Source organism: Bos grunniens, chromosome 7, assembly GCF_055505025.1.
Source record: "Bos grunniens cultivar Pamir isolate PY7600 chromosome 7, Bosgru_T2T1.0, whole genome shotgun sequence".
NCBI lineage: Eukaryota > Metazoa > Chordata > Mammalia > Artiodactyla > Bovidae > Bos > Bos grunniens.
This window is the reverse complement of record NC_141171.1, coordinates 68,793,845-68,820,757: the sequence shown is the minus strand read 5'-3', so window position 1 is coordinate 68,820,757 and position 26,913 is coordinate 68,793,845. Positions and strand designations below refer to the sequence as shown.

Sequence of the window (26,913 nt, the reverse complement as noted above, 5' to 3'; positions counted from 1 at the left end):
AGTAACACCTGTACAAGGTGTTAGGTGAAGGTTGTTATACTAATGATATTGATTTTTGATTCACTTTTTTAATCTCAAAGTTCACGATGAGATCTTAGCAAAAATCTCTTGACCTTAGTGTTGGTTTAGTCTGAGGGCTGAAGCAAGGAGCCGATGAGGGAGCAAGGAGCAAGTGAAGGGGCTTTGAAAACTTCTAGCTGCCCAGGCCTCAGTGAAGTCCTTGGAGAGGTGGCAGCTTTCCTCTTCTCTGAGCAAGCCTCCTACTCCAAAAAAATCCCTGGTACCTAAGCAGCAGCCAGGCAGCTTCTAATCACCAAGGGAGAAGGGAGTTTTCTGAATTGATGGAATTTCAGGTGGGAGCTAAGGAATATGATATTTAGTAATCCTAGCTGCCTTGTTTCAAGCAAATGTGTTTACAAGGAGCTGTGGGTAGGTGAGTTACTTTACAGTAAGTACTTTGAAACTCCAAGTAAGAATCTCTAAGCAGAAGATATATCTCGTTAGAGTGCTTGTTTCCCTCGTTGTTTTTTTTTTAGGTTTTTATTTTGAAATAATTTGAGATTTGCAGAAAAGTTGCAATGATAGTGTAGAGTTCCTGTATTCAGCAGATTTTTTTTTTTTTTTTTTTTTGGTTAACAGCTTACATAACCATGGTACCATTTGTGAAGACTAAGGAATTAAGACTGACACATAATAGTAACTAAACGATAAATTTTGCTTGGATTCCTACTCTGATTTTTAAAATTTTAAATTAAGTGCTTTCTGAAAAATAATTAAAACTGGAAATGCCTATTCCCTGTCCTCTCCATCAAAATTTTTCCCCAGTCCCAATCCCCAGGAACAGTCCTAGGTCAGCACTGTCCAGTAGAAATGCAGTGTTTTTTTTTTTTTTTCTTATTCTTGTTCTTTTTTTTCCCCTTCATTATAAGTCTTCACAGTTCAGTGAGTATTTTCCATTTAGAGGACATCTCCATTCTGACTAGTCACTTTTTAAGTGCTCAATAGCCACATGTGGCTAGTGGCTCTAGAGTTAGCAAAGTTCTAGGCTATTCTCTTATTTTTTTCCCCTCTTTCACTCATACACACACACAGTAACCTAATTTTTTCCACTACATACAGAAGCTCATCATTCCCTGTGAGAATGGGACAACAGCCTTTACTTAGACAGCTATGTAGTATTAAGTAGAACAAATGTACTTAATCTATTAAATCACTTCCTCACACATAGATGTTTAGTCCCCCCCCCCGCCCCCATTTCAAATATACAAAACCTAGGAGCTATCCCACGTTGAAGGTCAGGAAGGGTGGCGGTGAGGAGATACCCCTCATCCAAGGTAAGGAGCAATGGCTGCGCTTTGCTGGAGCAGCCGTGAAGAGATACCCCACGCCCAAGGTAAGAGAAACCCAAGTAAGACGGTAGGTGTTGCAAGAGGGCATCAGAGGGCAAACACACTGAAACCATACTCACAGAAAACTAGTCAATCTAATCACACTAGGACCACAGCCTTGTCTAACTCAATGAAACTAAGCCATGCCCGTGGGGCAACCCAAGACGGGCGGGTCATGGTGGAGAGATTTGACAGAATGTGGTCCACTGGAGAAGGGAATGGTAAACCACTTCAGTATTCTTGCTTTGAGAACCCCATGAACAGTATGAAAAGGCAAAATGATAGGATACTGAAAGAGAAACTCCCCAGGTCAGTAGGTGCCCAATATGCTACTGGAGATCAGTGGAGAAATAACTCCAGAAAGAATGAAGGGATGGAGCCAAAGCAAAAAGAATACCCAGCTGTGGATGTGATTGGTGATAGAAGCAAGGTCCGATGCTGTAAACAGCAATATTGCATAGGAACCTGGAAAGTCAGGTCCATGAATCAAGGCAAATTGGAAGTGGTCAAACGAGATGGCAAGAGTGAATGTCGACATTCTAGGAATCAGAGCTCTGAAATGGACTGGAATGGGTGAATTTAACTCAGATGACCATTATATCTACTCCTGCGTGCAGGAATCCCTCAGAAGAAATGGAGTAGCCATCATGGTCAACAAAAGAGTCTGAAATGCAGTACTTGGATGCAATCTCAAAACTGACAGAATGATCTCTCTGTTTCCAAGGCAAAGCATTCAATATCACAGTAATCCAAGTCTATGCCCCAACCAGTAATGCTGAAGAAGCTGAAGTTGAATGGTTCTATGAAGACCTACAAGATCTTTTAGAACTAACACCCAAAACAGATGTCCTTTTCATTATAGGGGACTGGAATGCAAAAGTAGGAAGTCAAGAAACACCTGGAGTAACAGGCAAATTTGACCTTGGAATACGGAATGAAGCAGGGCAAAGACTGATAGAGTTTTGCCAAGAAAATGCACTGGTCATAACAAACACCCTCTTCCAACAACACAAGAGAAGACTTTATACATGGACATCACCAGATGGTCAACACCGAAATCAGATTGATTATATTCTTTGCAGCCAAAGATGGAGAAGCTCTATACAGTCAGCAAAAACAAGACCAGGAGCTGACTGTGGCTCAGACCATGAACTCCTTATTGCCAAATTCAGACTGAAATTGAAGAAAGTAGGGAAAATCACTAGACCATTCAGGTATGACCTAAATCAAATCCCTTATGATTATACAGTGGAAGTGAGAAATAGATTTAAGGGCCTAGATCTGATAGATAGAGTGCCTGATGAACTATGGAATGAGGTTCATGACATTGTACAGGAGACAGAGATCAAGATCATCCCCATGGAAAAGAAATGCAAAAAAGCAAAATGGCTGTCTGGGGAGGCCTTACAAATAGCTGTGAAAAGAAGAGAAGCGAAAAGCAAAGGAGAAAAGGAAAGATATAAACATCTGAATTCAGAGTTCCAAAGAATAGCAAGAAGAGATAAGAAAGCCTTCTTCAGCGATCAATGCAAAAAAATAGAGGAAAACAACAGAATGCGAAAGACTAGGGATCTCTTCAAGAAAATTAGAGATACCAAAGGAACATTTCATGCAAAGATGAGCTCGATAAAGGACAGAAATGGTATGGACCTAACAGCAGCAGAAGATATTAAGAAGAGATGGCAAGAATACACAGAAGAACTGTACAAAAAAGATCTTCACGACCCAGATAATCATGATAGTGTGATCACTGACCTAGAGCCAAACATCCTGGAATGTGAAGTAAAGTGGGCCTTAGAAAGCATCACTACAAACAAAGCTAGTGGAGGTGATGGAATTCCAGTTGAGCTCTTTCAAATCCTGAAAGATGATGCTGTGAAAGTGCTGCACTCAATATGCCAGCAAATTTGGAAAACTCAGCAGTGGCCACAGGACTGGAAAAGGTCAGTTTTCATGCCAATCCCAAAGAAAGGCAATGCCAAAGAATGCTCAAACTACTGCACAATTGCACTCATCTCACACGCTAGTAAAGTAATGCTCAAAATTCTCCAAGCCAGGCTTCAGCAATATGTGAACCGTGAACTTCCTGATGTTCAAGCTGGTTTTAGAAAAGGCAGAGGGACCAGAGATCAAATTGCCAACATCCACTAGATCATGGGAAAAGCAAGAGAGTTCCAGAAAAACATCTATTTCTGCTTTATTGACTATGCCAAAGCCTTTGCCTGTGTGGATCACAATAAACTGTGGAAAATTCTGAAAGAGATGGGAATACCAGAACACCTGATCTGCCTCTTGAGAAATTTGTATGCTGGACAGGAAGCAACAGTTAGAACTGGACATGGAACAACAGACTGGTTCCAAATAGGAAAAGGAGTACATCAAGGCTGTATATTGTCACCCTGTTTATTTAAGTTATATGCAGAGTACATCATGAGAAACACTGGACTGGAAGAAGCACAAGCTGGAATCAAGATTGCCAGGAGAAATATCAATAACCTCAGACATGCAGATGACACCACCCTTATGGCAGAAAGTGAAGAGGAACTCAAAAGCCTCCTGATGAAAGTGAAAGTGGAGAGTGAAAAAGCTGGCTTAAAGCTCAACATTCAGAAAACAAAGATCATGGCATCCAGTCCCATCACTTCATGGGAAACAGTGGAAACATTGTCAGGCTTTATTTTTCTGGGCTCCAAAATCACTGCAGATGGTGACTGCAGCCATGAAATTAAAAGACGCTTACTCATTGGAAGTAAAGTTATGGCCAACCTAGATAGCATATTCAAAAGCAGAGACATTACTTTGCTAACAAAGGTTCATCTAGTCAAGGCTATGGTTTTTCCTCTGATCATGTATGGATGTGAGAGTTGGACTGTGAAGAAGGCTGAGCGCTGAAGAATTGATGCTTTTGAACTGTGGTGTTGGAGAAGACTCTTGAGAGTCCCTTGGACTGCAAGGAGATCCAATCAGTCCATTCTGAAGGAGATCAGCCCTGGGATTTCTTTGGAAGGAATGATGCTAAAGCTGAAACTCCAGTACTTTGGCCACCTTATTCGAAGAGTTGACTCGTTGGAAAAGACTCTGATGCTGGGAGGGATTGGGGGCAGGAGGAGAAGGGGACGACAGAGGATGAGATGGCTGGATGGCATCACTGACTCGATGGACGTGAGTCCAAGTGAACTCTGGGAGTTGGTGATGGACAGGGAGGCCTGGCGTGCTGCGATTCATGGGGTCGCAGAGTCGGACACGACTCAGCGACTGATCTGATCTGATCTGTTGTGCATTTGTATACTTCCAATATTATGATTTTGGACATGGAATTTTTGTGTCAAAGGATGTGATTGTATTTGAACTATCATGACAATAGAACAACAGTATATTTTTAAAGAAATATACCATTCAGTGTATTACTAAATGTATATTTTTTTCTCAAGGCAGTCATTTCTGAAAGCAATTTATTTCAATAGTGTTCCTTTGACTCGAAATAATTCATTTTTGATTTTTGACATTTGAAGTTTTGAAATTTTAAAATGTCAACATTCTTTAGCAACATAGCTAGTTAACAGAGGGTTCTGTTGTCAGTGTGGTAAGTCGCAATGCTCACTACAAATGCAGTGCCTTGATAAAGCTCAGCATACATTTTGAATAACTTCTACTAGCACAGGAGTTCAACTGGTGCCCAAGTCTTGCAGTGGGCTTGGTTTGGAAGAGTACTGAGTCCTTCAGAAGATTCCTTTAACCTTATCTGATGAAAGCCAAGTGCTATCATGTTTGTTTTTTTTTCCTCATCCAGCCATCTTCCCTAAAATGGATGCAGAGGAAATGACTTGCAATCATGTGATAATGCAGTAAGGCACATAGCTAAAAGTGAAAGTTTTCATCCCCAAACAAATCTCTGATGTGTTTTTAAGTAGAAAACATTGTTTTGGTTTTGGGGATGAAGAAAAAGGATGCATTATCTCATAATTTGGGGAGATGTTCTGTTTTACACTAGGCAGTGCCCTCTAGCTATGTGAACAGGAGCTCACTTAGCTCACATTCCATTTTCTGACATCCTCTCACTCACAGCTTCAAAACCTGGAACATCAATGGACGTGGTATTAATATGTGAGAGAGGTATATAAATTATATTGGGGCACAGTGTAACTCGACTATTTTAAATTGAAGTGCAGTTGATTTACAGTATTATGTTAGTTTCAGGATTATAGCAAAGTGATTCACATGTGTGTGTGTGTGTATGTATTTCAGATTATTTTCCATTATAGTTTATTGCAAGATAATGAATATAGTTACCTATAGTGTGAAAAGTAAGTCACTGAGTCTTGTCTGCCTCTTTGAAGCTCCATGGACTATGGTCTGACAGGCTCTTCTGTCCATGGGAAGAATGCTGAGAGTGGGTAGCCATGCCCTTCTCCAGAGAATCTTCCTAACGCAGGGATCTGCCCTGGCTCTCTTGCTTGCAGGTGATTTCTTTACCATCTGAGTCACCAGTTTCCTATGCTATACAGTAAATCTTTGTTGCTTGTCTATTTTATGTATAGTAGTGTGTATCTGTTACACACACATGCACACGCACACACACACACACACACACACCTATTAAAAAAAAAGAGTCTGAAATGCAGTACTTGGATGCAATCTGAAAAATGATAGAATGAACTCTGTTCATTTCCAAGGCAAACCATTCAATATCACGGTAATCCAAGCCTATGCCCCAACCAGTAATGCTGAAGAAGCTGAAGTTGAATGGTTCTATGAAGACCTACAAGACCTTTTAGAACTAATAACCCCAAAAGATTTCCTTTTCATTATAGGGGACTGGAATGCAAAAGTAGGAAGTCAAGAAACATCTGGAGTAACAGGCAAATTTGGCCTTGGCATATGGAATGAAGCAGGGCAAAGGCTGATAGAGTTTTGCCAAGAAAACACAGTGGTCATAGCAAACACCCTCTTCCAACAACACAAGAGAAGACTCTACCCATGGACATCGCCAGATGGTCAACAACGAAATCAGATTGATTATATTCTTTGCAGCCAAAGATGGAGAAACTATATACAGTCAGCAAAAACAAGACTGGGAGCTGACTGTGGCTCAAATCATGAACTTCTCATTGCCAAATTCAGACTTAAATTGAAGAAAGTGAAGAAAACCATTAGACCATTTAGGTATGACCTAAATAAAATCCCTTATGATTATACAGTGAAGTGAGAAATAGATTTAAGGGACTAGATCTGATAGACAGAGTGCCTGATGAACTATAGATGGAGTTTTGTGACATTGTACAGGAGACAGGGATCAAGACATCCCCAAGAAAAAGTAATGAAAAAAAGCAAAATGGCTGTCTGGGGAGCCTTACAAATAGCTGTGAAAAGAAGAAAAGCAAAAAGCAAAGGAGAAAAGGAAAGATATAAGCATCTAAATGCAGAGTTCTGAAGAATAGCAAGGAGAGAGAAGAAAGCCTTCCTCAGTGATTAATGCAAAGAAATAGAGGAAAACAACAGAATGGGAAAGACTAGGGACCTCTTCAAGAAAATTAGAGATACCAAGGGACCATTTTAGGCAAAGATGGGCTCCATAAAGGACAGAAATAGTATGGACCTAACAGAAGCAGAAGATATTAAGATAGCAAGAAAACACAGAAACTGTACAAAAAAGAGCTTCACGACCCAGATAATCATGATGGTGTGATCACTGACCTAGAGCCAGACATCCTGGAATGTGAAGTCAAGCGGGCCTTAGAAAGCATCACTACAAACAAAGCTAGTGGAGGTGATGGAATTCCAGTGGAGCTATTTCAAATCCTAAAAGATGATGCTGTGAAAGTGCTGCACTCAATATGCCAGCAAATTTAGAAAATGCAGCAGTGGCCACAGGACTGGAAAATGTCAGTTTTCATTCCAGTTCCAAGGAAAGACAATGCCAAAGAATGCTCAAACTACCACACAATTGCACTCATCTGACACGCTAGTAAAGTAATGCTCAAAATTCTCTAAGTCAGGCTTCAGCAATACGTGAACTGTGAACTTCCAGATGTTCAAGCTGGTTTTAGAAAAGGCAGAGGAACCAGAGATCAAATTGCCAACATCTGCTGGATCATGGAAAAAGCAAGAGAGTTCCAGAAAAACATCTATTTCTGCTTTATTGACTATGCCAAAGCCTTTGCCTGTGTGGATCACAATAAACTGTGAAAAATTCTGAAAGAGATGGGAATACCAGACCACCTGAGCTGCCTCTTGAGAAACCTATATGCAGGTCAGGAAGCAACAGTTAGAACTGGACATGGTAAAACAGGGTGGTTCCAAATAGGAAAAGGAGTATGTCAAGGCTGTATATTGTCACCCTGCTTATTGAAATTCTATGCAGAGTACATAATGAGAAATGCTGGGCTGGAAGAAGCACAAGCTGGAATCAAGCTTGCCTGGAGAAATATCAATAACCTCAGATATGCAGATGACACCACCCTTATGGCAGAAAGTGAAGAGGAACTCAAAAGACTCTTGATGAAAGTGAAAGAGGAGAGTGAAAAAGTTGGCTTAAAGCTCAACATTCAGAAAACGAAGATCATGGCATCCGGTCCCATCACTTCATGGGAAATAGATGGGGAAACAGTGGAAACAGTGTCAAACTTTATTTTTTTGGGCTCCTAAATCACTGTAGATGGTGATTGCAGCCATGAAATTAAAAGACACTTACTCCTTGGAAGGAAAGTTATGACCAACCTAGATAGCATATTCAAAGCAGAGACATTACTTTGCCAACTAAGGTCCGTCTAGTCAAGGCTATGGTTTTTCCAGTAGTCATGTATGGATGTGAGAGTTGGGAGTGTGAAGAAAGCTGAGCGCCGAAGAATTGATGCTTTTGAACTGTGGTGTTGGAGAAGACTCTTGAGAATCCCTTGGACTGCAAGGAGATCCAACCAGTCCATCCTAAAGGAGATCAGTCCTGGGTGTTCTTTGGAAGGCATGATGCTAAAGCTAAAACTCCAGTACTTTGGCCAACTCATGCAAAGAGTTGACTTATTGGGAAAGACTCTGATCCTGGAAGGGATTGGGGGCAGGAGGAGAAGGGGACGATAGAAGATGAGATGACTGGATGGCATCACCGACTTGATGGACATGAGTTTGAGTGAACTCTGGGAGTTGGTGATGGACAGGGAGGCCTGGCGTGTTGCGATTCATGGGGTCACAAAGGGTTGGACACGACTGAGCTACTGAAGTGATTGAGTGTGTATCTGTTAACTGTATACTCCTACTTTATCTCCCACCTTCCCCTTTGGTAACCAGAAGCTTGTTTCCTATAATTACTTCATTCATACTGAAAGTGGTGTTTTTTTTCCCTTAACTTTCAAAGGTGGAGATTGTGGGTTTGCTTTATCTACTTAAAATGTTGCATTGCTTAGTATGGGGTGCTTGATGAATATTTGGTTAAATAAATGGGAATTCCCTGGCAGTCCACTGGTTAGGACTCTGAGCTTTGATTGCAGAGGCTGTGGGTTTATATCCCTAGTTGGGGAACTAAGATCCCACAAGCTGAATGTTGCAAAGAACAACAACAAAAAACATTGGTGAAATAATGTTTATTGACGAAGAGGAACAGTGGAATAGGGGTAGGCGAACCTGGCGTTCACTTCTGCATTGGTCCCGAGTGACTTCTGTGGGTCCTCTCGTCTATTTCTCTCTGGTCCTCAGTTTATTCACATACATATCAAGAGGATTGGCCCCAGGTAATTAAAGTCCCTTCTTGTATAAACAGTCTCAAAGTTCATATGGCTTTTCAGGCCTAAAGTCTGACCCTAAATCAAGACCTGTACTGAATCTTAAAAACAGCCTACCTCAGAAAGAATAAAATTCCTAGAATAAAACTGCCTAAGGGGGTGAAAGACCTGTACTTGGAAAACTACTGAAGATTATATGGATGGAAAATTATACCATGTTCTTGGATTGGGAGAATTAATATTGTTAAAATGATTATTAAAATAATTAATATTGGTAAATATTAAGTATAATATTAATATTTATGTAACATTTATATTTCAAAATTTATATAAATATATAAACTCATATTTTGTATATTATGTATAATATGCATATAATTATATATAATGTACAATATATGTCATAAATTTATATTAATAAATTATTATTAATGAAAATATTTTATTAATATTTAACAATAATTAATATTGTTAAAATAACATTGTTAAAATTACCCAAGGCAATTTATTGATTCAATACAATCCCTACCAAAATACCAATAGTATCTTTCAAAAACTAGGAACAATTTTAAATTTATGTGAAAATACAAAAGACCCAAAAGGGCCAAAACAATATTGAGAAAGAACCAAGGTGGAGAAATCCCACTCCCCAACTTCAGACTATATTACAAAAGCTACGGTAATCAAAACATTATGGTACTTGTTCAATAGACACAGAGATCAGTGGAAGAGGATGGAGAATTCAGAATCATATACTTTTGGTCAATTAATCAATGACAAAAGAGGCAAGAATAGACAATGGAGAAAAGACAGTCTTCAAAAAGCGGTGCTGGGAAAACTGGACAGCTACAGGTAGAAGAATGATAGCTCAGCTGGTAAAGAATCCGCCTGCAATGCGGGAGACCTGGGTTCGATCCCTGGGTTGGAAAGATCCCCTAGAGAAGGGAGATTCTACCCACTCCAGTATTCTGGCTTGGAGAATTCCATGGACTGTATAGTCTATGGGGTCGCAAAGAGTCAGATATGACTGAGTGACTTTGAATCACTCACTCATTCAATATCACATACAAAAAAGGGTTAAAGACATAAATAGACCAGACACCATAGAACTGCCAGAGGAAAACATGGGCAGAGCACTCTTTGATATAAAAAGTTGCAGTGTTCCTGTTTAAGAACCATGACCACCTGGAACAGCTCAGTGGTGACTGAAGCAGCAAGACAGTCTACAAGAAGTTCCTGATGCAGCTTCTGGCCATCAAGGGCATGCTACAGAGGTTTGTGGATGCCCTCTTCCAAACCATCTTCAGCATGCACTGGGGCTCAACCCTGCTTCTGGCCATCGAGTACATGTTTGATTTCCTGGATGAGCAGGCCGATTGGCACCAGATGCATGATACAGATATGCATCACACCTGGAAGAAAAACTGCCTGCTCCTGTGCTCCTGCTTGAACATGATCAAGAACCGACAGTTCCTATTCAACATCTACAAGAACAGCAGCACTCATGCCTGCCTGTCAGTGGTGGCCTAGGCCTTCATGGACTCCTGCTCCACATCTGAGCACAAACTGGGCAAGGACTTTTCCTCCCAGAAGCTGCTGTACACCAAGGACATCCTTAGCTACAAGAGCTAGGTGGAGATTTACTATGCCTACATCACCAAGATGGCCTGCCATCAGCTACCAGGACACAAGTGCATATTTCACATTGGACCCGAGTCAATTTAATAGCATGAGTGTCCTGCATGAGATCTACTCTTACATCATCAAGTACAAGGGCAAGACCCCAACACAGCCCTGGAGAAGGATAAGCAGACCTGGTGGCAGCTGCTTTGGAGCAAGCTGGAGCGAGTAGTACATACTGTACCCCTGAGTAACTGAGTCATTGGCCTATGACCATCTGACCAGGGGGACTTGAGTGAATTTGGGGCTGGCCCTTATCTAGCAGCAGAGCTAGGAGATCTGTAGAAGAGGCCTGGTCCCAACTGTGCCAGGTGCCCTGTGCTGGGGGCCATGTGTCCAGTCCTGGTGCCCTTGGCACTAACCTTCCCCTTGGAGCCTTCCAGGGTCCCAGTTCTTAATTGGTGTGGATGAGACGATGCCTGAAGCACCCTCCATGCCCAGAATTGCTTGCCATGGGGTTGGGGAACCCAGGTGTGACCAGGGTCCTTCTTGGGACAATAAGGTGACTTCCCTGGTGGCTCAGATGATAAAATGTCTGTCTAAAATGCAGGAGACCCGGGTTCGATCCCTGGGTTGGGAAGATCCCCTGGAGGAGGAAATGGCAATCCACTCCAGTACTATTGTCTGCAAAATCCCATGGACAGAGGAGCCTGGTAGGCTACATTCTATAGGGTTACAAAGATCAGACACGACTGAGCGACTTCACTTAAGTCCCTGGAGGTGAGGCTGGACCTTCTGGGAGGGAGAGACCAGGTTGCTAAGGCTAGGACTAGGCCCAGCAGCTGAGAGGTTTCAGCTGTGCCTGGCTTCCTGGGCAGAGTCTGAGGACGGGGGCCTGGCTGGTGGCCCAGGTGGGGAGAGTGAATGTCCAGGGCTCGGTCATGATGAGCTAAAGTCTGTCTGGGCCATCACACCCCACCTGCTATGTTTCAGCACCCCTATGCTCACCACTACACACCCACAACCATCATCCTCTTGATTCACCACATGCTGTCCATGGCTGAGGTTGGAGTGACACATCGACCTCACCCAGAGAGAGGCCCTGGGTCCATCCTATGGAGGGGTTGCAGGATGGCTCCACCCAGGGCCCAAGTGACTTCTTCTTCTGTCCTCAGGGCTGTGCCTCTGGGAGCTATTGGGGCCTGGGGCTCCTGGTCATGAGTGTAAGTTTATCTCATTTATTCTCCCTCACCATGCCCACTATCCCCCACACCCTGCCTCAGGCTGAGCTCTCAACTGTAGAGGTCCAGGAGTAGTCATGACCACAGTCCTCTCCACTCCCTGACCCGCCACCAACCTTTCAGAGGTTTCAGTCTGGCTCCCCAACAGCATGCTGGCCCCTTGCAGCAAGGGGACATCTGGGGGCCATTGTTCAATTTTTAGGGGAACAGTGGACTCCTGCTTACTTTGTTCAGGCAACTGGCAGCGTCGAGGTCTCAGGTCACATCCAATGGCCTGGTTGGCAGCAGGATGCAGTGACCAGAGGGTCTGGAGGTTGGGACTTCCCATGTTGCAGTCAGCAAGTAAGAGAATACATGTTGAATTACAAAACCTGTACATTAAAAAAAAAAAAAAGCTATGTTTTCTTGCATCTGCTCCTTTTAAAGCAAGAGAAATAAAAACAAAAATAAATGGGAACTAATTAAACTTAAAAGCTTTTGCACAACAAAGGAAACCATCACAAAATGAAAAGGCAACATAATGAGAGGTAGAAATTATTTGCAAATGATATGACTAATAAAGGGCTAATACCAAAATATATAAACAGTTCATACAACTCAATGTCAAAAAAACAACCATGTTACAAAAGGGACAGAAGACCTGAGTAGACGTTTTTCCAAAGGGGTCATGCAGATGGCCAGCAGACACATGTTTGACACTGCTTCTCTTCAGGGAAATGCAAATCAAAATGTCAAAACCACAATGAGGTATCACCTCACAGCTGTCAGAATGGCTTTCATAAAAAAGAACACAAAACCAAATGTTGGCAAGGATACGGGGAAAAGAGAACCCTTGTACACTGTTGGTGGGAATTTGATTTAGTGCAGCCTTAGTGGAAAACAGTATGGAGGTTTATAAGAAAACTAAAAGTGAGACTATGGTATGACTCAGCAATTCACCTCCTGGTTATATATACCCCCCCCAAAAAAAAGCAATAATTCAAAAAGATATATGCACCCCAATATTCATAGCAGCCTTATTTACAGTTGCTAAGATATGGAAGCAACCTAATTGTCCATAAACATGAATGGAAAAAAAAGTCACAGTGTGTATAAATACACGCATAATGTTGCCATTTGTAACAGCTTGGGTGGATTTGGAGGGTATAATCCCAAAGAAAGGCAATGCCAAAGAATGCTCAAACTATCACACAATTGCACTCATCTCACGCGCTAGTAAAGTAATGCTCAAAATTCTCCAAGCCAGGCTTCAGCAATACGTGAACCGTGAACTTCCAGATGTTCAAGCTGGTTTTAGAAAAGGCAGAGGAACCAGAGATCAAATTGCCAATATCCACTGGATCATGGAAAAAGCAAGAGAGTTCCAGAAAAACATCTATTTCTGCTTTATTGACTATGCCAAAGCCTTTGCCTGTGTGGATCACAATAAACTGGAAAATTCTGAAAGAGATGGGAATACCAGACTACCTAACCTGCCTCTTGTGAAACCTATATACAGGTCAGGAAGCAACAGTTAGAACTGGACATGGAACAACAGACTGGTTCCAAATAGGAAAAGGAGTTCGTCAAGGCTGTATATTGTCACCCTGCTTATTGAAATTCTATACAGAGTACATAATGAGAAATGCTGGGCTGGAAGAAGCACAAGCTGGAATCAAGCTTACCAGGAGAAATATCAATAACCTCAGATATGCAGATGACACCACTCTTATGGCAGAAAGTGAAGAGGAATTCAAAAGCCTCTTGATGAAAGTGAATGTGGAGAGTGAAAAAGTTGGCTTAAAGCTCAACATTCAGAAAACGAAGACCATGGCATCTGGTCCCATCACTTCATGGCAAATAGATGGGGAAACAGTGGAAACAGTGTCAGACTTTATTTTTGGGGACTCCAAAATCACTGCAGATGGTGACTGCAGCCATGAAATTAAAAGACACTTACTCCTTGGAAGGAAAGTTATGACCAACCTAGATAGCATATTCAAAGCAGAGACATTACTTTGCCAACTAAGGTCCATCTAGTCAAGGCTATGGTTTTTCCAGTAGTCATATATGGATGTGAGAGTTGGAGTGTGAAGAAAGCTGAGCACCGAAGAATGGATGCTTTTGAACTGTGGTGTTGGAGAAGACTCTTGAGAGTCCCTTGGACTGCAAGGAGATCCAACCAGTCCATCCTAAAGGAGATCAGTCCTGGGTGTTCTTTGGAAGGAATGATGCTAAAGCTGAAACTCCAATACTTCGGCCACCTCATGTGAAGAGTTGACTTATTGGAAAAGACTCTGATGCTGGGAGGGATTGAGGGCAGGAGGAGAAGGGGACGACAGAGGATGAGATGGCTGGATGGCATCACTGAGTCAATGAACGTGAGTTTGTATGAACTCTGGGAGTTGGTGATGGACAGGGAGGCCTGGCGTACTGTGATTCATGGGGTCGTAAAGAGTCGGACATGACTGAGTGACTGAACTGAACTGAAGTGAACTGATGCTTAGTGAAATAAGTCAGAGAAAGACAAATACTGTATTATTGAAATAACTTATATGTGGAATCTAAAAGGTAAAACAGACTAGTCAATTTAATTGAAGAGGAAGCAGACTCACAAATATAAAGAACAAGCTAGTGATTACCAGTGGAAGAGGGAATGGGGGAGAGGAAACACTGGTAGGGGATTAAAAGGTATTAATCACTACGTATTAAATAAGCTACAAGGATATACTGCACAACACATATTGTACAACAACCAATACTTTATAATAGCTGTAAATGAAGCATAACCTTTAAAAATTGTGAATCTCTACATTATACACTTGTAACATAAAATATTGTACATCCACTCTACTTCAATTAAAAAATAAAAGCAGTTGTACTCTTGCTTGGAAAATCCATGGACGGAGGAGCCTGGTAGGCTGCAGTTCATGGGGTTGCTAAGAGTCGGACATGACTGAGCGACTTCACTTTCACTTTTCACTTTCATGCATTGGAGAAGGAAATGGCAACCCACTCCAGTGTTCTTGCCGGGAGAATACCAGGGACGGGGGAGCCTGGTGGGCTGCCGTCTATGGGGTCGCACAGAGTCAGACACGACTGAAGTGACTTAGCAGCAGCAGCAGCCTATAAAGTTTATATGAAAAACGTCTTTGTATGCAAGTAAGAAGAAGAGGGGCTTCCCTGGTGGCTCAGATGGTAAAGCATCTGCCTGCAATACGGAAGACCTGGGTTCAATCCCTGGGTCGGGAAGATCCCCTGGAGAAGGAAATGGCAACCCACTCCAGTACTCTTGCCTGGAAAATTCCATGGACGGAGGAGCCTGGTAGGCTACATCCCTGGGGTTGCAAAGAGTCGGACACGACTGAGCGACTTCACAAGCAGAAGATATAAGAAATAAAAATGCATTTTATTAAGGAAAAAGAAAATAATTTTGTTCTGATGCTATTTACTTGTAAATAGGAAAGAAGAGACAGATTATTGTAAGTATAGAAAACTATAGGTTTGAGAGGAAAAAAGAAACTTTAGAAAGGATTTTATGTTTGGGCAGACTCTGATGCTGGGAGGGATTGGGGCAGGAGGAGAAGGGGACGACAGAGGATGAGATGGCTGGATGGCATCACTGACTCGATGGACATGAGTCTGAATGAACTCCGGGAGTTAGTGATGGACAGGGAGGCCTGGCGTGCTGCGATTCATGGGATCGAGAAGAGTTGGACATGACTGAGTGACTGAACTGAACTGACCTGAAAGGTTAGAATTAATTTAATTGGGCAAATGAATTTCAATATTAAATGTAAAATGGTACAAAACCTGAATTTGGTTTCTCTCTATTAAGAGGGGAGAGTTTTCTTAAGAATATTGATCTGCTTTTTGTAACAGATTGTGAATGTTCTTTGTATTTTAAATAATTTTTTATAACTTTCTGTACTTGCCTTTGAAATATTTTATTGTTTCTTGGTTAAGTCAATAAGTATTGTTTCACAGTGTGATGCCACCTGACCAAGTGTTTTTTTAAAGCCTTTTGATATTTTTGGCAAACTTGCCAGAGATCAAATTCTACTTGAAGTTTATTTGACCTTTAGCTTACTTTGAGATTTTCCAAAAGGTCCTGAAACACCTAAGGGAAGTGTTTTCTCTCTTTATCAAAGATAAAAATGTTGAACTAACTAGGCTTATATTCTATGTTAAATTGCATGGGAAGGGCTTCCCTGGTGGCTCAGAGCTTAAAGCATTTGCCTGCAATGTGGGAGGCTTGGGTTTGATTCCTGGGTTGGGAATATCCCCTGGAGAAGGAAATGGCAACCCACTCCAGTATTCTTGCCTGGAGAATCCCAAAGACGGAGATGCCTGGTGGACTACAGTCTGGGGGGTTCGCAAAGAGTCAGATAGGACTGAGCGACTTCACTTTCACTTCAGACTGCATGGGAAGCATTTCAAACAGATGGTGATAAACATCCTTAGGGTATATTGTACGGCGGTGGGGGGGAAATGTTTTAGATACTCTAGAAATTATTGGAATTCCTAAGAATCTGGTATGTCATAGTAAAATGTTATTAGTCTTATTTCTGATTATTATCTTAAAATGTGTGTCACAGCAGTAAAGAAGTTTCTTTGTCAATTGCATCAGAATCAGATCTTTAACCATGTTTTTAAAAATCTTTGTTGTTCATAGACAGTTATTGTTTGATCCTGACGCCTTTGCAAAAATGCTTCATTTTCAAGAAAATTCACAGAAAGGATTTTTGACAAGTGCAGGCTTTTAAAAGCTTTATAAAACTGTTAACAAAAGGTCAAGGATTAGTTACATAGGATTGAGTGAACTGATGAACATGGTTATAGATTTTATGGTTTTTCTGGTCTGAAATATTACTGCTTTTTAATCTGTTTTCCAGATATAAGGAAACCTTTCCCCTTAAACTAATTATGACTTACAGCAATTTGGTTAGTGATACCTTTGTAAGCAAAACTGAAACATGTATCTTTTCTTTCTACCTGATCTCTCTAAAATTGTAAACCCTTAGGTTGCTAGCAGACTTATGAAGTAAATGAGAAAGTCCACCTCCTGACAGCTGCAGGAATCTGAAGACACTTTGGAACACTGAGAAGAGAGACATTAATTCAGATCTTTAGGTATCACAGGTGGGATCTGATGGCATGCCCTTGGGATGACTTTTCTCACCTTGAGAAAGAAGCCTTTTAAAAATTCAATCTGAGATTCTTTATAAAAAGTTCCACCTAAACCAATTTTTAAAAGGATTGTATGATCAATTACACTTATATAAGTAATCAGGCCAAGTTTACTGAAAGCAGACTTATTTTTGCCAAAAAATTACTCTTAATTTGACTATATTTGATAGACGTCAGCATAATTTTAGAGAGAAAAATTACATATATGGATATTAAATTCTAGTATTGTTAATTTAGGTCTGTATTTACTGCCCAAGACTCACTTCTGAGATAGACCCCTGTTGTTAGGTTACATTATTGTAGAGTTTAATTGAATTATTAAAAGGACACTCTAAGTTTGTCTCTGAAGATTATCACTGTAATCTATCTTTGGATGAATATCAGATGCCCCATGACCTATAACCAGAAGATTATGCATTTCGGAAAGGCATCATTTAAAGGACTGTCTCCAACCTACATGAAAGGACACTTGTCAGACATTCTTGATTAGCTCATGCACAGAACAAACGAAAGAAATTGACTTTTGGTTTTGTATTTTCCACTTAGAAAGAGTTCTTGCACTGGAGTTCTTGCACTGCTGCTGCTGCTGCTGCTAAGTTGCTTCAGTTGTGTCCGACTTTGTGCGACCCCAGAGATGGCAGCCCACCAGGCTCCCCCATCCCTGGGATTCTGCAGGCAAGAACACTGGAGTGGGTTGCCATTTCCTTCTCCAATGCATGAAAGTGAAAAGGGAAAGCAAAGTCGCTCAGTCGTGTCCGATTCCTAGCAACCCCATGGCCTGCAGACCACCAGGCTCCTCCGTCCATGGGATTTTCCAGGCAAGAGTACTGGAGTGGGGTGCCAATGTCTTCTCCGACTGGAGCCCTTAGACTCACCTTAAAACAAAGTTCAAACGGAGGAGAAACTTCACTCCTACAAAGACAAAGAGAAGACAACATCAGAAGTGGACAGCTATCCCTGGATTACCGACCTGACCTGTATGATTATTTATAGTGTTTTCAGCATAATAGTTACATTAGATAATAATGTCATATTATATAATTATAGAAATATGGATATAATTATATATTATAATATTTTTGATAATTTCTTGGACTTTTTCATGAATCCATGGTTTTTTTTTATCATGGTGTAAGTCTTACACAGAGTTTAAAAATTAATCTAATTGTTAGGCTTATGATCAATTACCTACATCTAGTACTTCTGGGTTACCTTGGTGGATTTCTCCTCTCCATGGGTCTAATTCGATGACTCTTAGAAAATTTATTCCAGAAGAAAGCTATAGTTCTGTTTGAGCAGATATTGATATTAATAGATTGGACTCCCTCACTTGGCCAACCAATGGTGCTTTCTCTGACCATGGCTATAATATGAATTTTCTTTTAATTTTACTCAAGCTCAAATATGACAAACTAAATTTCAGTCAAAAAATATAACTTACTGATTATTAGGAGGGACCGTCCTTCAGTTACAGGGTGGATTTATATGACTCCCACCTGATTATTTAAATCATTTAAGTTTAAAAGTTCCCTTACTTTGAGAACAGTTAAACTAAGGATTATCAGCCTAATAATACTAGGGAATTAGGCTGGATGCCTTGTAAACAATACAAGTATTTCATTACCTTTAAGATAGTGATTTGTACAGGACAGATTGAGTCAGATGAGCTGGTAATATACTGGATCACACCTAATTGAAACTTTTGGCCTAAATATTTACTTATGACCCTATTAATGCTACATGCTATGCTACTTGCATTTGGTGTATTTTACAAGATTGTAATTTCTTGCATTACTAAATGTGTGAATAAGACTCTGATAAAAATGATGACTAGGCAACTTGAACATATATATTTATTTAAGAGCTATACATGTATATATTTATTTATGAACTCAAGATTGTAATAGTGTAGCTCTACATATGGGAAGAAACAACACAGGGTATTTTGGTTGGACCAAAACAGATTTGAAAAATATGTGGTCCAAAGACTTTTGGCTACTATTAGCAGTGCCTAGTCCAGTAAGAGCACGCTGAAGATCATCAAAATACTGGCCTGACTGAGAAAAAGGTATTCTCTGCACTATGAGATAAAGTGGTCATCAGATGCCTCCTAAATCATGATTTAATTTATAAACTTTAGGGGGCACTGCCAGCTAAGGAGTGTCCCTAGCCATCTGGTTCTGTAAGAATTAAGTCACTAGCCATTGTAGTCACTGATACTCAATATACCCTGAAAGGAATTCAGTGCAGTGATCCAAATTGAAGCACTCTGTGCTCTGGGAAAACTGGTAAAACAGGCCTTCAGATAGATGTTTACAGGAGAAAATTTTATGAATCCAAGTTGCATCTTCTTGTACTTAGAAAAACGCTAAAGGCATTAAATGAGGTATTTATTTCTTGTACCCAGTGGGGACCTTCTACTGAGATGTTTGATTGTACTTCTCCAAAGTCACATATAAGCTTATCTCTCCACCCCTCTTGGGCATGGTTCCTCAGAGCTATCTGAGAGGCAGTTTCCTGAGCCATAAGTGAAACACAACTCTCAGTTCTTAGACCAGTGGACATTTGATAATTTGACTAAGGCTGGGGACTAGCCATTGTGACCACAAAGGAAGAAGTACCCTCCTCTCACCAGAAAGCCAGGTGACTCATCTTCAAGGCTCAGGATAAGTGTACCTTTGCCATGGGAAGTCTGGTCTTTGCTCTGGCTTTCCCTGCTAAGCCTTCCTCTCATTTCCTTCGTGTTTGCTCCCTCTGTCAGCACCTAGAGTCAGTTTGGACTCTAGGTGTAGGAAAGGAGCTGGGTAAGTAGGCATTGTTTCAGAGGACAGTTTTGCCTGTCTGTTGGAAGGAGCAGAGCTCTCAGTTACCTGGAGCAGACAGACAGCTGAAGCATTTGCAAGTGTGTCCCTGTTTCCTGCAGGCAGGCGTATGTGATTCACCCTGTAAGGGTGAAAGGAGAAATTGCAATCTGAGAATTAAGACTTGTTCTGATACCATCTGATTGAGGGCCACCCCAAGCAGTCTGCTTTCTCTTTCCTTCAGGCCAATAGCATCATGCATCCTTGGGTAGCCATCCTGGGCCTCCTACTCCTGCCAGGTAAGTGAATAGGTGGATTGTGCTTTGGAACCCCAAGGATGTAGGGCGTGTGTGGGCATGGTGGAAGGGGGCTTTGTTGAAGTAATGGGATCAAGCTTAAGTTCTAAGAATTAGAAAATCTATGGGTAGGTGAATAAGGCATGCTGCAGTATAGTACAGCTTATGCTGCCTTTTGTGTTTAAATTAAAAAAAAAAATAGTAGGTAGATGGTTGTGTATGCACGAACTACTGAAGTGTATGTAAGAGAGTAACCGTGGATGAGGGTGGGAAGTAGCAATGGGGATGGGTGGGAAGGAGACGAGTCCTTTATTGTACCATTTTGTACTTTTTGATATTTTTAACCATGTGTAACTGTTTATTTTAAGAAGAAAGTATTTTAGCTTTCCTGGTTTTCCAGTGGTTAAAACTTTGTGTTTCCAATGCAGGAAGCACAAGTTCTATCCCTGGTTGGGGAACTAAGATCCCACATGCGGTGCCAAGTGGCCAAAAATTTTTTTTAATCAATAATCAAAAATTTAATTTTTAATAAACAAAATAATGTAATTTATCTCATATTTTAACATTTTTTGAGATAGGGGAAATTTTTAGGAATAGACATGATGCTAAATTAAAAAAAATCTCTAGAGGTAGAAATATGAGGAAAAGTACACTTTTAAATTATATTCTGTAACAAATTTCTATAATTAGCATAAATTACCTTTATAATTCAAAAATAATATTAAGCAAAATTAAATATAATCAGAATTTCGGTAATAAAAACTAGACTTATTTTATATAACAATGAGTGTTTTATTCCCAGAGCATTTCCCAGACTTACAGCCCAGTTCTAACTATTACTGGTTGTTGAATCTCAGATTTTTTTTTAAGGACCACTCAGACTTCATTTGGCAATACAGTTTTTTAAACCACTGCTGCAGGAGAGAGTTTTCCTGCCTGTTTGTTTTTAAGAGGTAAAGTTTAATATTTGATTGAATATTGTCCAATTTTTTGGTTTCACCAGGCTAACTGGACAATGCTCCATTGTAGCACAGTCATCAATTCACAAGAAGGGATCCCTGCTTGAAGTTTTTTTAATCGATCCTAAATCCCATGATGGGCTTCCCAGGTGGCTCAGTGGTAAAGAATCCACCTACCAATGCAGGAGACATGGGTTTGATCCCAGAGTCAGGACGATCCCCTGGAGAAGGAAATGGCAACCCACTCCAGAATTCTTGCCTGGGAAATTCCATGAACAGAGGAGTCTGGCGGGCTACAGTCCATGGGGTGGCAAAGAGTCCAATACAACTAAGCAACTAAACAAAAACAACAAAGCCCATTATAAGCCTCAGTTCCTTCTACTGCTGCTGCTGCTGCTGCTAAGTCGCTTCAGTCGTGTCCAACTCTGTGCGACCCCATAGACAGCAGCCCACCATGTTCCCCCATCCCTGGGATTCTCCAGGCAAGAACACTGGAGTGGGTTGCCATTTCCTTCTCCAATGCATGAAAGTGAAAAGGGAAAGTGAAGTTGCTCGGTTGTGCCCGACTCTTAGCGACCCCATGGACTGCAGCCTACCAGGCTTCTCCATGAGAGTATTATAAACCCTTTTTTCTGAAAACTAATTTGTAAAGAGTTTACTAGGCTTCTGCCTTCTAGCCAATGATGCTGTAAGTAGGATATTAGCTGTTTTTTCTTTAACTTAGAGGAAATTTGTGAGGTGAAATTTTTTTTTTTTTAAAATTTTGGAAGAGATTCATGGTTGGGGGTGTCTGGCAGGGCTGGGCTGGAGGGAGGCTGGAGGGGGGCTGCCCCCCGGGGCTGCTGTTCTGGGCGGGCGGCTGGGCTGTCGGGGGGGGGTGCGGGAGAGGTGCCCTCAGGTGGGCTCCGCTCCCGGGAGGGGGCTCTGGGAGGGGGCGCCGAGGCCGGAGCTCGAGGTGAAATTTTTTGCATAGCCATTTAAAAAATTGCAATTAAATTGAAAATCAAAATTTTAAATGCAACAGTTTTAAAATCAGATTTCAACTGAGACAGTGACTGAATCTAGGGGAGAGGAAAAGCCACCTGTATGTATTAACATTTAGTAAGCAGATACCTGTCAAACATAGAATAAAATGCACACACACTGATGCATTGCTGGAGTGTCATTTGTTTCAAACCTTTTGGAGAGGAATTTGAATCATATTCACCAAAAGACTGAACATATTTCTGCCCTTTATCCTGATACTTTCTTTCATAAATCTGTCCTATTAAGAAGTAATCCTGAATACAGAAAGACATTTATCTGATGTTTCATCCTCAAATATATCTGGTTGATAATAATACTGCTAAAGAATATATTTACCAGAAAAATGCATATATTAAATTTACAAACTCAAGATATAGTTAGATAATTTCAAACAGCATAAGCTATATAAAGAACAAAATGAAAATAAAGTTAAAATTTTGAGACCTCATGCTCTGGTTTCTCTTTATTTACAGATGGTGTAACCTCTTACCATCGAGTGACTGGAGTGGCGGGTCAGAGTGTCACTCTACCCTGCTACTATAATGGAGAAGTCACAAGCATGTGTTGGGGCCGAGGGGCATGTCCTTGGTTGAATTGCGGAACTAACATCATCTGGACTGATGGATACAGAGTCACCTATCGGAGGGATGGACGTTACCAGCTAAATGGCAATATTCGTGGAAGGGATGTGTCTTTGACCATAAACAATGCTGCCACATCTGACAGTGGCTTGTATTGTTGCCGAATTGAGGTGAGAGGGTGGTTCAATGACATAAAAACCACCCTAGAGTTGAGGATCAATCCAGGTGAGCTTATCTTCCTACTTCTTTGATCACTTCCTGTGGGTTCCCAGAGATAGAGTTTTCTGTTTGATATTAACTTTCTTTTCCTTTAGTCGGGAAAGAAAAGTTTCCTATGATCTTGTTTTCTAATAACTCTTCAACTGAATATCTTGTATTTGTGTAGAGTGAAGTGTTAAGACTAACCTTGATTCAAGACAGTAGGCTAGAGCATCTTTCCAGTCAGCAAACTGTTTCCTGAAGCAGTGCTTCAGGAATACTAGTTTTTTCATGAAAAAGCATTCACTGTTCCACACTGAGATATAGTGAGTATCTTTTTGGAGCTAAATTTCTTCTTCTTGAAAATCTGACCTTTTCTGTGAGGTCATTTCTTCGGAGAATTTTCAAATGTTCTTTCTTAACATTTTAAGACTCATAGAGAGTTTCACACATATAAAACAGGTAATATAAGGTCCTGTCAAATAGATGTATCATTTGGTTTAGACAACTGTCAACTCAATTTTGTAGCATATACATTGAAAGAGTCTATGTAGTTTCATCCCCTCCCTCTACCCTTGGATTTTTTGAAGCACAATTCACACCATATCATGGCTCAGCTGGTAAAGAATCAGCCTGCAATGTGGGAGACCTGGGTTCGATCCCTGAGTTGGGAAGATCCCCTAGAGAAGGGAATGGCTACCCAGTCCAGTATTATGGCCTGGAGAATCCCATGAACTCTATAGTCCATGGCGTCTCAAAGAGTTGCACACAACTGAGTGACTTTCACTTTCACTCACATCATATCACTAAACTGCTTGTTTAAAAATTAAAATTGCTTTCTTATCCATTTGACTGCTGGTGGACATCTAGGTTGCTTCCATGTCCTGGCTATTATAAACAGTGCTGCAATGAGTATTGGGGTACACGTGTCTCTTTCAATTCTGGTTTCCTCGGTGTGTATGCCCAGCAGTGGGATTGCTGGGTTGTATGGCAGTTCTATTTTTTAAGGAATTTTTTTAAGTTAAGTTTTTAAAGGAATCTCCACACTGTCCTCCATAGTGACTGTACTAGTTTGCATTCCCACCAACAGTGTAAGAGGGTTCCCTTTTCTCCAAACCCTCTCCAGGATTTATTGCTTGTAGATTTTTAGATAGCAGCCATTCTGACTGGTGTGAAATGGTACCTCAATTGTGGTTTTGATTTGCATTTCTCTAATAATGAGTGATGTTGAGCATCTTTTCATGTGTTTGTTAGCCATCTGTATGTCTTCTTTGGAGAAATGTCTGTTTAGTTCTTTGACCCATTTTTTGGTTGGGTCGTTTATTTTCCTGGAATTGAGCTGCAGGAGTTGCTTGTATATTTTTGAGATTAATTCTTTGTCAGTTGCTTCATTTGCAATTATTTTCTCCCATTCTGAAAGCTGTCTTTTCACCTTGCTTATAGTTTCCTTTGTAGTGCAGAAGCTTTTAATTTTAATTAGGTCCCATTTGTTTATTTTTGCTTTTATTTCCACGGGGGTTGATTCCAAGAGTGTCTCCTCCAGTGGATAGCTGAAACTGCACAGAGTACCAAACCCTGTGCATGTTTTTTCCTGTGCTTATCAGTTCAGTCGCTCAGTCACGTATGACTCTTTGCTTATATACCAACGATAAATTTTAACTTAGAAATTAGGCACAGTAAGAGATTAAGAATAACTAATAATAAAATAGAACAATTATAACAAAGAGAAAAAATAATTAAAATCACCTTATTGCAATATAAGAACATTTTCATCTAAGTAACGGTTCACTTTTGGCTTTTAAGAATTTCGTGAAATCCAAAAGTCAGGGAAGTTTATGTTTTTCCATAAACATAATGTAGACATTTTAATTTTTCTTACCACTTGGTTAAAGGAGCAGGTTCTAAAGGATTTCCTGGTTTCTGGTGCTCTTTCATAGTAAGTATTCTCCCACTAAAGTTTCTAATGAAAACAGAGCCCAATATTCAGAGCCTTTATAAGCTAGGTCTCTTTTTTAGTTTAAATGAACTTGATTTTTCAATTTCATAATTTTTCCTAACTTCATCAAAGACACTTGGCTTATTTGATGAAGGCAAGTAAAATCAGGTCAATTGTGACGGAGAAAGTAGCTGATCCGGGAAAACATCTAGGAGGCAAATTAAGAAAACCAAAAGAAGCTGGTGCTATACACATGTTGCAGGAGGCTGTGTGTGGAGAAGAGATTATTTTTGGAAATTATATGATTGGTATGGAGGAAGAAAGAAATTAATAGGGGACATTTATAGTGCTTATAAATTCTTTAATAGATGAATATTTTCAAAGTCACTGCTCTGTCCAGTGGGAAACGGGTTCATCAGTTCAGTCAGTTCAGTTCAATTACTCAGTCGTTTCTGACTCTTTGTGACCCCATGAATCGCAGCACACTAGGCCTCCCTGTCCATCACCAACTCCCGGAGTTTTCTCAGACTCACGTCCATGGAGTGAGTGATGCCATCCAGCCATCTCATCCTCTGGCGTCCCCTTCTCCTCCTGCCCCCAATCCCTCCCAGCATCAGAGTCTTTTCCAATGAGTCAACTCTTTGCATCAGATGGCCAAAGTACTGGAGTTTCAGCTTTAGCATCATTCCTTCCAAAGAAATCCCAGGGCTGATCTCCTTCAGAATGGACTGGTTGGATCTCCTTGCAGTCCAAGGGACTCTCAAGAGTCTTCTCCAATACCCCAGTTCAAAAGCATCAATTCTTCGGTGCTTAGCTTTCTTCACAGTCCAACTCTCACATCCATACATGACCACTGGAAAAACCATAGCCTTGACTAGACAGACCTTTGTTGGCAAAGTAACGTCTCTGCTTTTCCATATGCTATCTAGGTTTGTAATAACTTTCCTTCCGCGGAGTAAGCATCTTTTAATTTCATGGCTGCAATCAACATCTGCAGTGATTTTGAAGCCCCCAAAATTAAAGTCTGACACTCTTTCCACTGTTTCCCCATCTATTTCCCATGAAGAGATGGGACCAGATGCCATGATCTTCATTTTCTGAATGTTGAGCTTTAAGCCAACTTTTTCACTCTCCACTTTCACTTTCATCAAGAGGCTTTTGAGTTCCTCTTCACTTTCTGCCATAAGGGTGGTGTCATCTGCATATCTGAGGTTATTGATATTTCTCCCGGTAAGTTTGATTCCAGCTTGTGCTTGTTCCAGTCCAGCATTTCTCATGATGTACTCTGCATATAAGTTAAATAAACAGGGTAACAATATACAGCCTTGATGTACTCCTTTTCCTATTTGGAACCACTCTGTTGTTCCATGTCCAGTTCTAACTGTTGCTTCCTGACTTGCACATAAATTTCTCAAGAGGCAGGTCTGGTGGTCTGGTATTCCCATCTCTTTCAGAACTTTCCACAGTTTATTGTGATCCACACAGGCAAAGGCTTTGGCATAGTCAATAAAGCAGAAATAGATGTTTTTCTGGAACTCTCTTGCTTTTTCCATGATCCAGCGGATGTTGGCAATTTGATCTTTGGTTCCTCTGCCTTTTCTAAAACCAGCTTTAACATCTGGAAGTTCATGGTTCACGTATTGCTGAAGCCTGGCTTGGAGAATTTTGAGCATTACTTTACTAGTGTGTGAGATGAGTGCAATTGTGCAGTAGTTTGAGCATTCTTTGGCATTGCCTTTGTTTGGGATTGGAATGAAAACTGACCTTTTCCAGTCCTGTGGCCACTGCTGAGTTTTCCAAATTTGCTGGCATATTGAGTGCAGCACTTTCACAGCATCATCTTTCAGGATTTGAAAGAGCTCAACTGGAATTCCATCACCTTCACTAGCTTTGTTCGTAGTGATGCTTTCTAAGGCCCACTTGACTTCACATTCCAGGATGTCCGGCTCTAGGTGAGTGATCACACCGTCATTATTATCTTGGTCA

The 26,913-nt window shown here is 40.8% G+C and overlaps 1 protein-coding gene and 1 pseudogene across 4 annotated transcripts in view; both read left to right on the top strand.

Moving 5' to 3' along the window:
* The first annotated feature begins 153 nt into the window (after positions 1-153).
* Positions 154-11,064, top strand: LOC147369770 (plexin-A1 pseudogene; annotated as a pseudogene).
* An 8,576-nt stretch (positions 11,065-19,640) lies between these two features.
* The window catches only part of LOC147369769 (hepatitis A virus cellular receptor 1-like), a 42,785-nt gene continuing 35,512 nt past the window's right edge, over positions 19,641-26,913 (top strand). Inside the window, exons 1-3 of one of the 4 annotated variants that reach the window (XM_086413731.1) lie at positions 19,641-19,773; positions 20,176-20,230; positions 22,686-23,018. In XM_086413731.1, the coding sequence (XP_086269857.1) occupies positions 20,188-20,230; positions 22,686-23,018 (376 nt within the window). In that variant the 5' untranslated portion in view covers positions 19,641-19,773; positions 20,176-20,187. The other 3 variants (XM_086413734.1, XM_086413735.1, XM_086413733.1) reach the window with 3 other exon arrangements.